This window comes from Temnothorax americanus, unplaced genomic scaffold (genome assembly GCF_048541705.1).
Source record: "Temnothorax americanus isolate GAGA-0224 unplaced genomic scaffold, ASM4854170v1 Scaffold2, whole genome shotgun sequence".
NCBI classification, from domain to species: Eukaryota; Metazoa; Arthropoda; class Insecta; order Hymenoptera; family Formicidae; genus Temnothorax; species Temnothorax americanus.
The window spans coordinates 4,076,704-4,092,964 of NW_027509338.1; the positions used below are offsets into that span (position 1 = coordinate 4,076,704).

Here is a 16,261-nt window from a genome sequence, read left to right on the forward strand (position 1 = left end):
TACTCTTCCGTACGAGCTGCTGGCTTTGTATATGAACATATCGGAGACATACTCTTATGCTCTATTTTGATTTCATTACCGCTCAGCACGTTCTTGTGCATCGGCGCGATGTCGGAGTGTTCTGGTCCGTCTGAAGTGTTATTTGTACGTCTAACTGTATGTCGGTTCTATGTCATCGAATAAGAAATGTCCAATGGAAATCGAAAAAATGATTTGAACTCATGCGAGTCAAAAATGTGGATAGAAATCCATAATTATAAAGTTTATTTTCAAAGTATTCGACTATGTTTCGATGACTATATTCTATATTTTAATTCAGTAATTAGTATAGTTCGTATTCGTAATTTTTAGATAAGATTTATAATGTCTCAGATATATTACAAATTTTTCGAAATATTAAAAAAGTAACATCTTAATTTGGTTCAATACATGCCAATCACCTCGAGTTTATTCAGTTCTGAACGTAATTAATGAGAAAAAAAGATTTAAACTACATTATAATTTGGCAAAAAACTGTTGATTTTAGTACATCATATTTCAGAGCTCTCGATCAGACGCGCATTATTTTTACAAACTGAATACCAATCGAGTTAGTACGTCTTCTAATGATATGCATTGCTCGATCGCGAAAGCCGTTATATACTTAACGGCCGGAAAGTTTTACATCTTTTCCCATGGAAACGTTCGGCACGGTAATTCTGATCTCCGCGAATGTTTCCAATAGGACAATTATGGTTATCTGAAGCGCGACCGCTTTGTGTTTCTGGTTCATTTAATTTACCTATAAATAAACTACAAGGAGAATTAAGAGGTATGATGCAGCTGCGCTCCGTTGCAGATCATAAAGGCATCCATGGCGTACCTTCAGAGGACTATTACGTAGTTCATCAATCTCAAATTGAGAATGGATCATTAGATTCGAGAAGACGCAAGAAGTTCTTATGGTTTTGTGAACAATAAAAATGCTTATTTTTAAAGATATCAATGTCAATATAAATTTTATTATACGACTTGTCAATATCACATTTTTATACTTTTCTACCTCTTTAATACGTTACTTGTAATAGTTATCATTAAGAGACACGGGGTAGTGTCTCTCTCGCGCCAAGTATATGTATTACATACATCTTATCGAATTACAGCTCGATTTTTTAAATTAATCTAATTATATCTTGAAAATACCTACCTACCTGTGGTATCCAGTAAATTGTGCAACACTTACGCCAACTCGATTGACAATAATCGTTGACGATTGATAAGGAAGACAAGCCTGTCATTCAAGCGGGAAATAAAACTTCAACGAAACGTCAAGGGTTAACTTGTACCATAATTGACTGCACATAGACTGTAATATTGAGTACAATGATAAAATCTGGGACAGGATATGTTTACAAGAATAAGATCTGTCGATCATAGCAAGACGGGACGATCCCGGCAATTTAAAACAATTCACCGACGTCATTCCGCCTTAACACGACCGACGTTCCGTCATTTTTTTTTTGGCTGAAGGAGTTGAAAGAAAAATTTATTTTCGTTTATTCAGGAGAGATACAGAGTGTACAATGTTCACAGGATACAAATTATGCATGTCCTTCCTCGTTCTATCTTTTTTTCGTTTGTGCTATTGCCGATTGTGGATGCGCAACGGATCGGTGATCGTTATCGCGCGCGAGCACGCAGCCGTTCGCGATCTATGCGGGCGATGCACATTGCACGCGGCCAAGCGCATTCTGCTTCGCGTCTTCAGTGAGAATGCTCGGAAAATGAAACAGCGTTCGCGCGAGAGGGGAAAAGGGAGACGAAGAAAGCGTATCTCGCGGACGTATCGATACATATGCGGTTCGTTATGCTCGCAGAAGTGCATCACGTACGAGCACGTACGATCAATGCACGTACAAATACAAGTTATCTTACAATAACTCGTCGAACGAGTTTTTCGAGAGCTACGACTGTTTGCGTATAAATTCGCGATGATGTCCTCGGTACGGTGTTTCGCGCGATTTCTCGGTAATCGGACGCATCATATTCTGTATTAAAGAAAAAAAAAAGTTTCTCGACCGTCGCGATATAAGACGTGAGATCCTAAGCGCGATCCGCACAGCATCCGCGCGCGAGAAAATCATGTGCATCGATTCCGCATTACCCGCGACATAAATCCTCAACGCCTCGCTTCGTTCCTTTATTTTCTCCTTCAGCGTATTTCCCCATTTCTGTCTCGTATTTCCTCTCCCTTTTTTTCTATATATATAATAAAAGATAAGATTGCGGGTGAGAGACATAGCGTTTCCTTTCCTGTTACCCCCCTTGCCACACTATCGAAATTGCAAGACGTCCACGTTGGCCGACGGTGGTGGTTTTTCAGGAGAAGGGAGAGGCTAATGCGGGGGGATTGAGAAAATGTGCTACAGACATGTCTAGCTATCTCCGAGATAGAGAGAAAGAGTGAGGAGAGAGGGAGAGAGAGAGAGAAAGAGGTACGAATCGGGCGCATGACAGCCTCGAATCAATAAAGGAGATAAGATTTGGCGTACAAGGATAACATTGATGTTCACTGTTTCGCGATCCTCGGCCTCCCCATTCGCCGACAGGTACCTCATCTTTCTGCTTAGCGATCTCGACAACGGCCCCCACGTTCTTATCGCACGTCTAAATTCTCCGTTTAAGCCGTGCAAAGTATAGTACGATCCCTGAACCTTAGAACTTAAGAGATAGCGGTGTTTAACGTCAGGAATATACGGACGATTATAGCCAGCGAGTTTAATGTATCGGGATAATGAGTGTTGGTAATGGATGGCCGGGAATTGGTGCAATGAGAGCCGATAGCACGGGAAACCGATATGTGCTATTAAATGTGATGAAAGAGATTTCTTTGCAACAGATCCGAATGCCATGACATTTATTATGATCGTCTGGTGACGCGCGCGCGTGCATTACTTCGGTTCCATAAAGCTGAAATAATTGTTCTGTGATGAAAAACCCGCGAGTGATTGTGAAACATGCGAGAGAATAGCGACAGAAGCTTCAACCGTGGATAAAACGACAATAGCAGCAATAACGATCACAGTAATTCGAGTGCGACATGCGGCGGTGTATAAAGAAAAAATACGAGTAAATTAAAGAAATTTGTTCTGAACGATTATCACGATGGAGATAATCATCATGAGATTATTAACTGTCCCGTTTCTTCACAATTACACATACGATGTAATGATTATGTTCGACATGAATAATGAACGTGGGTGAAGAAGCAAAAAGAATTCTGACAATTACTAAAATAGATATGCAATTCGTGTGTTATTGGTGAAAGCGTTAGCATCTTTGTCATATTTTATTGCCATTTGTGTGAAATGTAATTACGCGAAGTTCTCGATTATAATCAATATCATTTTCTAACTACAACATAGCTCTGTCATAAGAAAAAAAAATAACGTATTGCACTGTAATTAATATGCTTTGCGGGATTTAATTGTTCCATGCTAAAAGAGACATACATGTCTCCGAAACTTGAACTTTTGTCAGTTATAATTATATACGCGCGCATGTATATGTGCGTGTACGTAAATACATTCACACACATCTACATACCGTTAAATGCTAATGAATTACACGGCAAAATAAATAAACGTCCAATTTGTCAGAGACAATCAATACGACACGTTCCTTTTGTCGCTAAATAGAGATCCTAAGTATATAATTTGCTTAAACTTAAAGAACTTTATATTTGTAAAAGAAGAAAGACGTTGATAACAAAAGAAAAATACGTATGCATGAACAAAATGTTTCTTTCGATAGTGCGTAAAAATTCTGTTTATTAAAATAATTGAGCTTCGCGCAAAGCACATCTTGGATGTAGCAAAGTAAACATTGGCCGAATTCAGGAAACACAACTGTTGAGTGAGCGGTCAGTGATTCTTTAATATGATTGGTTCTTACCTTTGGTTCTTCTCCGGATCTAAGTGTAAGAACCAATCATAATGAGCGCTCACTCAACAGTTGTGTTTCCTGAACGCGGCCATTAGTCGAGCAATTTAAGAAAAATACAAGAGCTACAAATGTTTTTTTGTTTGCAGAACAAAAGATGTTAGATACTTTAATGATATGTCAATGAATGAACAAGTCTCGCAACATATTAAAATTTTCTTATATAACATGTTCACGAAGAATTTTTATAAAAGATATTTATGGATAAATGAGGTATTTAGTCATTATTATGTACGAGTATCAGCAATACGTTATGCATACGTTTACGTATTTCACACTGAGAAAAAAATATTTTAATCCAAAAAAATATTTATTAGGTGGCTCCTAATAGCATATTTACTTACTTATATTTTTATTTAATTAAAATTGAAATTGAAATAAAAATATTTAATTTTAAATAAATGTGTAAAAAGTAAGTAAATATGCTATTAGGAGCCACCTAATAAATATTTTTTTGGATCAAAATATTTTTTTCTCAGTGCATAAAAAAAATATTAAGTGACTCCGAGGAGACTCTGCGACTAAAAAAAGTTGAAATTTGAACGATATCTCAAAAATAAATAAAAATAAACGAAGTAATCTCCTTATTTCAACACGAATCTACCCCGACCTCACTTGCGCGTTGCAAATCAAATAATTTCTAAAAATCACGAATGATTACTAAAAATAAAATATCTATAGGGAAATATTCTCCCCCTTTCACGTGGAATCTATATAGAAGGGTTATTACGAACGATGTCGATCACTACGAAATAAACCTATGACTGTTCCACGGTACCGTGTGATAATAAATTAATAATAAATTCGATTGGATGCATTTGTGCACATTGATGTATCTAAACGAATTCGCTGTAGACTTCACGATCAGTTATTTATATAGAGAGATAATCGCGTTTTTAATCATGTCATGTAACGTCAATAACGTGTGGAAAACGAAAGGGTCTATGATCGATCAAACCGACTGGCCTAGTGCTCCTTGTACGGTACCGTAATATACCTCAATCCCAGATTCAAGCATGAAATTAGCGTGAATCCATGAAAAAGCGAAGAAATAAGATATTACTGTTTTTTTAGTACAAAGGAAAACGTATATATCCCGATCAATAAATAAAATGGCTCGACAAGACAAGCATTGAAAGAGTGAAACCTACCACCTCAGGCGCATCTACGAATATATACAAGTAACGGAATGATTCCTAATCACTGAACATTAAATCATGACACTTGCAAAGCATTATATAATCAAGATTTTCATGTCATATTTAAAATTTAATTAGCAGTTACTAATTAAATTGTATAATATATTGCATTAATAAAAATTCCAATATAACAATCGAGTTGTTAGCGGTGCCGATTATGCGGGGAAAGAGAAATATTAGGTTGGCCAATAAGTCCGTGCGATTTTTTACTTATAAATGTTACTTATAAATAATCGCACGCGGACTTATTGGCCAACCTAATATTTCTTCTTATAATTCTCAATGCTAGTACGAATTGCGTCTGAAATTTTTAAATTGGCAAATATTACTCTGCAAGTACCTGATTTTTGCGTAGACTGCGGTATTCGCAAGTTTCGTTTACAAGTACCAAAGAATGAACATCAAATACCTTGTAGCATATGATTAGTGGACATGCCTTTAACACGTGAATTGAGGACTGTAATAGATGAGAAGGTAATCTGAATCAGGATTAAGGATCAGAGCCGTAGAGAGTGGGAGCGAGGGGCAGTTGAACACCTGAAAAAAAAAACTCACCGGTTGGTGACAGGTGATTTCAATCATCCAAGTGTCCAATCAGCCCGTTTTCTAATTCGTTAAAGCTATAACTTTGCTTCTGAGCAAAAACTAAAAGGCGGCTCCGTACGAAACTGTCTCACGCAACACAATTGTCAATAAGATAGTCAATGGCCTATTTGGGATGTTTCATTTGCAAGTCTCTATTTCTTATCTTCTTACAGTGACTATTATCTACGTACTTTGTAAATGAAACATCCTAGGACTTATGCCAGTGTCGGTGATCCTTGTAATGCAGTTATATTATCGAACGCATTACAGTTGCATAGCGAAAAGTGACGAAGCAAACCATTAGTGTCTTTCTTTTATGTGTACAATGGTAAGCTCCAGGAGTAAATAATATTCTACTCTGCAACTTGCATGGAACACCTAATCCTTATAAATAATAGCAACATTAAGTATCGCGTAAATAATAGTTCATACTTAGTACAAACAGTGAAGCGTATTAAAACGCTAACAGTACAGTACTGTTTGCAAAACCCTAAACAGGCAGATCACGGCACGTGACTTGCGCTGTTATGAATAATAAAGTATATCAGAGCTACTTACAACTAAATCGTACGCATATGCATTTTTTAAAGCATATTCCGCAGTGCATTATAAAAATGCACTTTATATAAGAATATATTTTATATATATTTTGTGTTTTTTTTTCCAACATGTGGAAACACTCGCAAATACGGAAATTTCCATACATGTAATTTTCTCGATCAAACTATTCCTGCTCGTCATGTAAATTAAATGTAAAATTATGTTACATCAAGTATTATCAAATCTTAAGTTCGTCGTTCAAGTGTTTATCGATAAAAAAAAAGAGTAATGTAAATGATATATACAAAAAGGAAATATAAAAAGTATGATTACTATTCTGTTTCCAAGCGAAATAGATTTTTAACCTTCATGGCAGCAAATCTTTTCAACTATATGTTTCAAAATCATTACCCCAGTGATATAAATGACATCACAGACACTGGCACAATCGTGTAAGCTTCCAGCGTAATTGTTCCCATTGACTGTCGATGTTTTTCTTTATAATACTATTAATTATAGTGTCTCACATAAACACATAAATTGTCATCAATTGATTGATTCCACACCTGAACAGCTTCCTCCATTGCGTGACGCTGTTTTGTTTTTACGAAACGAAGGACTTACAGTGGGCAGTGGATGGTTGCATGAGAAATGTTTACAGTCTAGATGATCCAGAGGAGCATCTGTGGATTGACGTGAGATAGTAATCCCACGATGATCATCAGGTGCATACAAATCCTTCCTGCGCTACTGTAGTCGCACTAGTAGGTCCTTCCTACATAACAGATATACATCAAGGAAGAATGAATCATATTATTAATTGTCGTCAATAAAACGTCAAGTTTATCTTAATGTATTTCCATTCCTTGGAATATGTATTCGCAATTGCGATTGAGTTCCTTCATGAAATGAAAAACTATTTAATATTTATTTGCGGTGGGGCGTATTAATCTTATTTTTCAGATCTGAAAAACTTTTTTCAGAATCGCAAAAGTAACAACTGCTACTGATAACGCTTACATTTCTAACGCATCTAGAATTCTGTATTAAGCAAAAAGAAATGTGTCAATAGATAGATAAATAAAAAAGCAAAAACTATTATCATGCGTCTATCTTTTTTTACCTCTACTTGGCGAGATGGAAGGAATAAAAAAAAATATATATATATATATATATTTCATGGTAAATAAAAATTTCTCACTTACTATGTTTCATTTTTATATTCAATTATTTTATCCTGTTATAAAAATTATTATTTATTATATAAATATACAATGTCTTACGTCCTTATTAGTTGGCAGATTCTGTTTGTATTCCTCTGTATGTACATTGAAACCAGAATTGCTATCTTCTCCGCAAGATTGAACGTTGACTAACGTTGTGTTCTCCGTCTATAAACGGGTTATTAAACACATTCAAATTACGTATATAAGTGTTATTACATTTAGCTTTGTTATTGTATTTAACTCTATATCTAAAATTTGAAGGATCTTTTTTTCCTCTTTCACTGCAATAGAAGGTAGGTATGCTCCTCACTTGCTCTTCCGCCTCATTGATTCGCCGCTTCTTTCCACACGCATCGAGCGACTGATCCGATAATCTCTTCTTGCCACTTGTATCGCCTTGACTTCGTGGTGATACGCTACCACTGTTTCCATTTCCAGCAATGTTGCCGTTCCGATGCACACCGCTAGAAACCTGCAAAAATTATTGTGTGGTAAGTGTGGTAAGCAATTGGATATCTTAAACTGTGATTACTCGAAATATAATTTGATATTATTATAGATAGAATTTATATGTATAAAATATTCGCTACGTTTGACAGTTCTCTTTCGTTATGTTCTCTTGCACAATGTATATGCAAACATTATGCGGTACAATAATATAAAATTAACAATGTTAATAAAATTCAAGTTAGAGTATGTTCTCTATACCTTCCTGTCCTTTTTTAGCAAACTTGGCGATACATAAGTATGCAAGTCCTTCCTTTTTACATGTTTAGCTTCAATCCACATTCCCTCTTTGAACATATTTATTTGTTCTGCTTGCCTCTCAACTATAATAAATACATATGTGATTATATATTCTAAATTTGTATAATTTATAGTCAAATCTACCTGTATCCACAAAGGATTTTATATCGTATGTGAGGTCAACGTTGATATTTTCGCCCTTCTCGCTTTTTTCGCTCTTTTCGCACTTAGCAAAAGCCAGGCCGATGAACCACATAGAACACTGTTTGCCGGATTCGGGATTCAATGGTGGAAACGCCTCCGGATTAACGTGTGCCAAAGTAATATGAGGATTCCTTTCCAACATACCTGTGAGAATGGTTATGATTTTGCCAATTTGGCATCCGCGGGTTATTAGTATCGTAAAAAATACATATAAAAATAGTAAATATATATGTATGTACAATTTCACCATTACAAGACGCAGATTAAAATAAAAACTAATAATTGCTCATTTTCCTGAAAAATTATTATTAATTTATTCTAGCTTTTAATATATATTTTTGTTGGTTCGTATTCATAGAATTTTGCAACGTATTTTGCAACATTAATCTACGTGATAAACAACAAAATAAAACAAAAAAGATAAGGAAATAATAAGCACAGAATGTTAAATAATTACAATCTAATTATTTTGTAAGGAGCAAATTTTAATAAGTTTTAAACATCAATAATATCATATTAATCTGCTGTCTCACATAGCGCACTACTTGAACACATCTATTTCAATTTTTACAATACTTTAATACATCAACTTGTATCTGCATTCCACAGATGTTAAGTAAACTCAGGTAATAATAAAGCATTTTCATGAAAAGAGAAATAATATATGTTCCTTGTAAATGTATCATCATATTCGATCTGTTACCTATTAAGTGTCGTATTTTTGACTCGACAAGGCCGCACCACTCAAGTTGATCCTCCGCGCTTGCACTTTTGGCTAACAATACGATGTAATGCTTGTATTTGCCAAAAAAATTTGGCGGTTCGAACAATTTATCCCACGTTGCTTTACCCATGATAATTTCCTCAGTTATGGCCAGTCCGTTTTCAAACGCTTCTTGCATGATGGTTCTAGTCGATACGGACACGTTGAAGGTAGAGTTTTGTTGAGGATACGCTGGCGTAATTATTGGCATCAGATGATATCTATCCGACACATTGACCTTAAAAAAAAATTAAAAATGTTAAAAAATAAATATATTTTACGCAAAATTTTATCATATAATATTATCCTACCACGCATTATTTAAAATATTTATTATATATAAAGTATGAAAGTGTGTTCTAGTTCTTACTCTTGGATCCCAAACTGGATAACCCAAATTGACATTATCAGGTTGTTTTAAAAGTACTGGCTGTGGCCACTTCCATTGAGAGAATACAAGGAAAAATTTTTCTATCAGAGTTGCAGCCACGGCATTAGGATAAAGCTGACACGTCCGAGCGACTAACATTGCCCAAGATACACCACCAAGATAACCTAAGACATTACTGTATATGCCATGTCCTAAAAATAGAACAAAAAACATCAGAATAAGCAAATTTTATACATCATGCGTTATAGTTATTATAAAATAATAACTAATTAAAATATTATATAATCTCACGTTTTGCCCATAATTTTATAGCTCTAAGAGCCAATCTGAAATTTTCTATATTAGGTACTAAACGCAGTATCTCATCCGTTACTCTACAACCATTAAGACTTCTGACACACTTCTGATCAAGATTTTTCAATAACATGTCATCCCTGAGATCCTACAATCAGTTATAAAAAGATTTATTGCGGAAGGTAAAGTTCACAGAGTATTTTGTTTTTATACAAATATAAAATACTAACCATTGAATCTGGAATTTCCTTAAGTGTTAACTTTGCAAACAGCATGTCAATTTCTATACCATCAAAGTTCATTTTTACAACTGGTACAAAGGCTTCCTCCACTGCCTACAATGTAATTAAGTATCGCCAACGTTATCAAATCTGAATTAAATATGTATTAAAGACTACTGTATATGTACAAATATATTTAATTTGATTTTTTCATAAATTTGATAATCATAAATACTTTCCTCTACCAAATGCATTTTAGATGAATTTAATATATAAATCAAATACTATACCGCACATACAAGAGCTTCTTCTGAAGAAATAAATATATTTAATAAGGTGTGCGGTATTACATGTATTATATATCCTTCAATTACGTACCCTTAAATCTGTGACTTCTTCCTGCATTTTCAATAATTCGAAAAAGGACGTAAAATAATCCAATCTATATATATGACGCGGTACAACACACAACGCGTCAATGTCCGCGCCTTTGTGATGTACACCTAACCTATATGAACCGAACGTGTATATTTTACCACCCACTTGTTCGGCCACGTTAGGTGGCATGTTTCTAGCTACACTCGTATCCCTTATCCATTGTTTAACCAGTGCGTTCAGTTTGCTGTAAGAATAAGCAGGTTTCAACGGTTGACAAATATAGCAGTATCTTATTAGTTGTTTTCCATTTACACTCCAGTGATCCGAGTCACTCAGTTATGTGTGAGTATTTTATACTCAGGTAAGATATGTTATTTTGTATTTATACTTGCTTATTTCGATGTCAAAGCTATCGCATAATAATACAGGTCCACAGCCTCACTTTTAATGCGAGTCTATTGGATTCATTAAAGCATACGGTCTCGATTGCGGATAAAAACTCAGTTGAATCTCACTTGTCAGCATGCAAAAAAAAAAAAAACATGCGTTTAACTGAGTTATGACGTCACAAGTGAGAATTATCTGAGTTTTGATGTAAATGGAAAGCAACTGTTATCAGCGAGAATTATCAACGATAATTATATAATGTAAACAATTGTAAATTACTTTTGGTCAGACATACCTTAAAATCTCCATTCTATGGTTCAACTCTTCCTCAGATTCGAAAACATTGTAGGGTTTCAGGGCCTCCTTCAATTCGTTGGTTCTGGCAATGTCCATGGGCTTGGGTTCAGCCACGCTGATAGCTGATGTCATCCCTAGAGTGCGTAAATTGTTCTTCTCGCTTGACGCAGAGTTCGCATTAGAATTATTATTACTTTGCGTCGGCCACATTTTGATATCTTTCAATTAAGTATGAACCTGCGAACAGACGCCTCGCTGTAAATATCTGTATATCAATCATACAATAACTTTCGTCATTCTCACGCTTCTGGAACAATCTGGATATAAATCACATATAAGAGAACAAAATATATTAAAAATACAGGGGAGCATCTCTCGAGATAAATACTATTTTGAGATAAGAACGATCTTCGTTTCAACGTGCGCACGATCCACGTGCTTTGTTCCCAAACACTCGGTCCCAACAACAAGTCCCTCGTGAATGAAGAATCTAGCTGAACGATGGTCGGCGCGTCACGAGCGAGAGACGAAATCGGGACAAAGAGCCGGACAAAGAGACACGCGCGCCAGGGTCTTACCGCTTGATAATGCTTGATAATGTTTCGTCAAAGATGCAACGGCATGATAAATAAGATGTGCAGGACGAAGTACTCCGCTCGCGTTGTCAGGTTATAAAACACAGCACAAGTGCACGCGTTTAGCGCGGCATAGCGCGGCGCGTCGAGTCGCGCTGCGGTCGCTGACGAGGGGAACGACGACGACGACGACGTCGAGTTCCCTGGAGAAATCCGCGCGCCACGCGGACACCACCGTCACGGTCACGGCCTTACGACGGCGCGGGGCTACCCGTAAACAACCTTCGCAAGAACGGCGGTCGCATTTAGACGTGCGAGTACCGCGCGCGAGTGGCGAAGCGCGTCCGAGAACTCCGAGATCTCGGCGGCGGTCTTCCCGGTTGCGTGCGTACGCGCGCGGCAGCGGCGTTTCCCGGCGTTGTAACCCCCTCGTCGCGGACGTCGCGTCGAAAGGCGGGCGGGCGGCGGCGGCGTCGCGGATCCGGGTCCCCGCGCTGCGTCGCGACGCTACGTAAATAAACGGCCGAGCGGTTAACGCACGCGAAGAAAAAATAATCCGTAGGCAACACGTATATCCGCGCACCCCGCGCCACGCACACCACCTACAACGCTGGCTGCAACACAAACATGGCGTAGTTTGGTAGTTTCCTCCTCGTCCGCTCGTCGGCTTCGCAATCTTCGCATTGGCTCGTCGTGTTTTTACGTATAGTATATGCTGCTCGCACGCTGAACTCGCTGATAGCGACATCTGACTTGGACGCGTCTAATTACGTGATCGCGAGCGATTGATATGGATAATGCAGAATTGCAGAATCTATGAAGTATTTTTATTTTTAATAATTTTCAATAATTATATATATTACGATCTTTTCGTACGTCACGTTTAGTCCTTTATGTATCAGTGGAGTATTCGAAACGACAAATAAATTATCGGACGCACATAACTTCGAACGACGAATATTAATTTTGGACAAAAATGAAAGAAGAAAATGTCTGTCTTGTGGAAATGCATAAAAAAAAGTATTAATTAGTACTAGCCACAGATATCTATACTAAACTAGACTGTTAACATGTCATCAATAGATGATAGAAGAAAATGGCGGCGGTCCTGGTGCATGGTGAATGAAAAGTGATTTGTAGACACTTTTACAACAGCGTCGATTCTACGTCATAGGTACTTATATATACAGCGTCGCCACGTCGGTGCTACGTGGCCGTAAAATTGCTAGAAAAAAGTGAAATGGCTTCAAAATATTGAAGATTTGAATTTTAAACCAGGAAAATTGGACGTTATAATATACTTGCTCTGTAAATTTTCAAAAGGACTTTATAATTGCACATAATGCAAGTGGTGTGCTCTTAAATTATAGCTGTTCCCTCTTTTGAAATAATTTTTCATATTTTCTCAGAAATTTTGTAAAGCCACGATGCTAGAAATCGCTTCGAGATCTTGTACGGAGAAAGAATAAACCAATCGCATTGGTCAGTCGTCGAATTTCGTTTAAATGTGATTGGTCAATTTTTTCTTTGTCCGAGATCTCGGAGCGATTTCTAGTATCATGGATACGAGGCTTAAGAATTGGGACTTGTGAAAAATTCTGAAAAAATATCTCGCACTTTCAGAAATAATTGGATAAAGATTTTCGACATATTTCAGTATCCGTATATATTATAATTATATTAGAAACAAAACATTCCTCTTTTTTTACACAATTTTATTTTCTAAAATTGTGTGAAAAATAAAATTCTCGTATTTATTGATTATTTCACTCCTTTTCTGAATTGTCGCGTGCAATCGGAGGCACCTGGCACTAACGCGCGCCGAATCGTCGCGGAAATGGCATAATTGTGCCGAAAATTTTGTTACGTCGTCGGCCAGCGTTTTTTGCACCGAGGCGAGAAAGATGACAGAAGGAGAGGAAGAAAACGAGGCAAAATTACGCGAAGCGCGAGTTTTATTTGCGGCTCTAGGCTCTAGGCGCAGCTTACCCGGAACGGACACTTCAGCCGGAGCATTTGCTATCTACCGCTAAATTAGCGTTGAAATTAATCTCCATCCACTCTCGCGCTTCGCGTGGTCTCCGGACCGTGCAACTTCGACACGAATATCGTATTCTTTCATAGGTATACGTCCTATCGCGCAGCAATATATTCAGTATACCGACCACGAGGGCTTTGTCACAAAAATACGACAGTAATGAGTGAATTTGGTATAATTAACAGGTCATTCGCTGCCATTTCCTATTTTATATATATAAAAAAATAAGAATTTCTTACTCATATATATATTTTACACTGCCGTCGGAAAGTTTCCGGGCACTTGCCTTTATTTAGCGGAATTGTACATACAGAATGCTATTTGTAAACATCGTTTTTTGTGATGTATTCGTGAATTGTTACTTTTGTGCTCTTTATTTGCTCGTCATTTGCTATTCGTGGAAGAGATATACAACTGTTACATGGGCAATCATCAGTTGGGATTGCAATTAGGTGTGATTGCGACCACACGTGGGACAATTAAGCTTATTAAAAAAAGTTTTTTTCGTATCTGATTCGTAATTAGTAGTAGTTTTCTTAAATTAACTTAATTAACGGGAAGAATGTTATTTCCGGGGCCCCCTCACTTTGATAGGTGATTTGTGATAGATCTTTCGCTGAGAAAAATAATGCCGCAAACCATATAATGCGCTACGATGCATATAGTTTTCGAGATATCAATTTATATAATCTATCACATCTACACTACGTTTACGCGAGCGTTACTTCTGTAGTAATTTACGATAATTTACTCCGCGTAAACGAGTGAATTATCGTAAGTTACTACAGAAGTAACGCTCGCGTAAACGTAGTAATAGTATAATAAAATATGCACAGAATTAGCAGTGAGAGAGACTCCTACGCAATTCTAACACCTGCCTCTAACACCTTAGAAAAAAATCTACATGTACAATGTAGATTTATAAATAGTGTAAATGTTGACAAACAAAACCAAAAACCCCAAAAAATTGTTTAACTAAAAAATGTCCAAAAATTAAATGTTCGCGTCTTATATGTCTGTCTTAATTTTAGTTCTGTCCTGTATTTGTCTTTTCCTTGTCCTATGTGTTGGAATGCACGGTGGACGCTTCCACGCGGCACATTCCGGGTAATGCTAAGTTCCACCAAACAAACCGAGCAAACTGTACAATGACATTGCTATTATTACATTTAAAAATCGATATCTCGAAAACTATGCATCGTAGCGCATAAAATGGGTCTCCTCCAATTCTTTTTATTGTATATCGCCACAAATATTCACACAGATGATCGACTATAACTTATATACCACCTCTACTTAAACGACCTCGTAAAGCACGCCACGAACCCATGTCGCACCTCGTTTCGCGTGGAAAGTGTATGCGTGGAAGCAGTAGGTTATTCCGCCTGCGAAGAGCTCCACCACTGTTAAACTAGACACATAAGTGTGCCTTGCAAAGTACATGCGTGAACTTTCCACGCGTGGTAAATTGCAAACCCATGTAATACCGTACAACAATATTGCTATTGTTACATTTAAAAATCGATATCTCGAAAACTGTGCATCGTAGCGCATTGTGATATTTGCGGCATTCTTTTTCTCAGTGATAGATCTATCAAACACACCTATCAAATTGAGGGGCCCCGGAAATAACATTATCCCCCGCAACTGATTGCCCAGTAACAGTTGTATATCTCTTCCACGAATAGTAAATGACGAGCAAAAGTGCACAACAATAAATTCACGAATACATTACAAAGGACAATATGTTTACAAACAGTCTGTATATGTAGGTACAATTATGCCAAATAAGACAAGTATCCGGGAACTTTTCGACGACAGTATAAATATAGGCAAACGAATGTAAGCTTACAAATAAAAGACCCTTAATAAAAAAATCGATTATCATTATCCTTTGAATCATTAAGGTTTTTTTTAAATGGTAATAAATTTCTGTTGGCTCTGTATCCATTTGCTGGTTCCGTATCCATATACGATGACAATTGCTCTCTCTGACATGATCATCAATATTCATGAAATAGTCCGGGAATTTTCCAAATAATCGCGGATATTTTGGCAATTCCTCGCATAACTCAGCGGTCGTCACATAACTATTGGATTTAGATGCGGCATTTTATTTCTCGGATGACGTCGTTGGTATTTTGTTATTTTATCAAAGAATCAACAAGGAATTTAAGCCAATAACGGTAGCCTTTGATATCGCAATTGTTAAGACACGGCTCGCGGCTTTATTTGCTCTTCGAATTTAAATTTTATAACGTAGTATTTATGTTTCCTCATATCTGGTTGACTGGCACTGGTTTTCTCCTTTGTGTGTGTGATTTCTCCTTTGTCTGCATCACTCGAGAAGTCATGAGTATAACGAGAACCAGCGAAATTAAATGTTTTTAAGTCGTATGCTTCGAGACCGTGAATTATGCACATGATTGCACATC

General features: G+C 36.9%; 1 protein-coding gene across 2 annotated transcripts; it reads right to left on the reverse strand.

Annotated features, from left to right (window-relative positions):
• Window positions 1–2,032: 2,032 nt before the first annotated feature.
• Hrg (poly(A) polymerase hiiragi) lies at window positions 2,033–12,462 on the reverse strand. Of its 2 annotated transcripts, none has more exons than XM_077404954.1 (12): window positions 11,792–12,462; window positions 11,212–11,450; window positions 10,530–10,773; window positions 10,161–10,265; window positions 9,928–10,078; window positions 9,616–9,827; window positions 9,186–9,483; window positions 8,423–8,626; window positions 8,240–8,361; window positions 7,842–8,003; window positions 7,589–7,696; window positions 2,033–7,080 (listed from the first exon to the last, which is right to left on the reverse strand). In XM_077404954.1, exons 2-12 carry the CDS (start codon window positions 11,421–11,423, stop codon window positions 7,027–7,029), a joined length of 1,872 nt encoding a protein of 623 aa, XP_077261080.1. In that variant the 5' UTR covers window positions 11,424–11,450; window positions 11,792–12,462; the 3' UTR covers window positions 2,033–7,026. The 2 variants fall into 2 exon arrangements, with proteins under 2 accessions (XP_077261080.1, XP_077261081.1); XM_077404955.1 differs by having other exon boundaries at window positions 12,395–12,414.
• Between the last annotated feature and the right edge of the window lie 3,799 nt (window positions 12,463–16,261).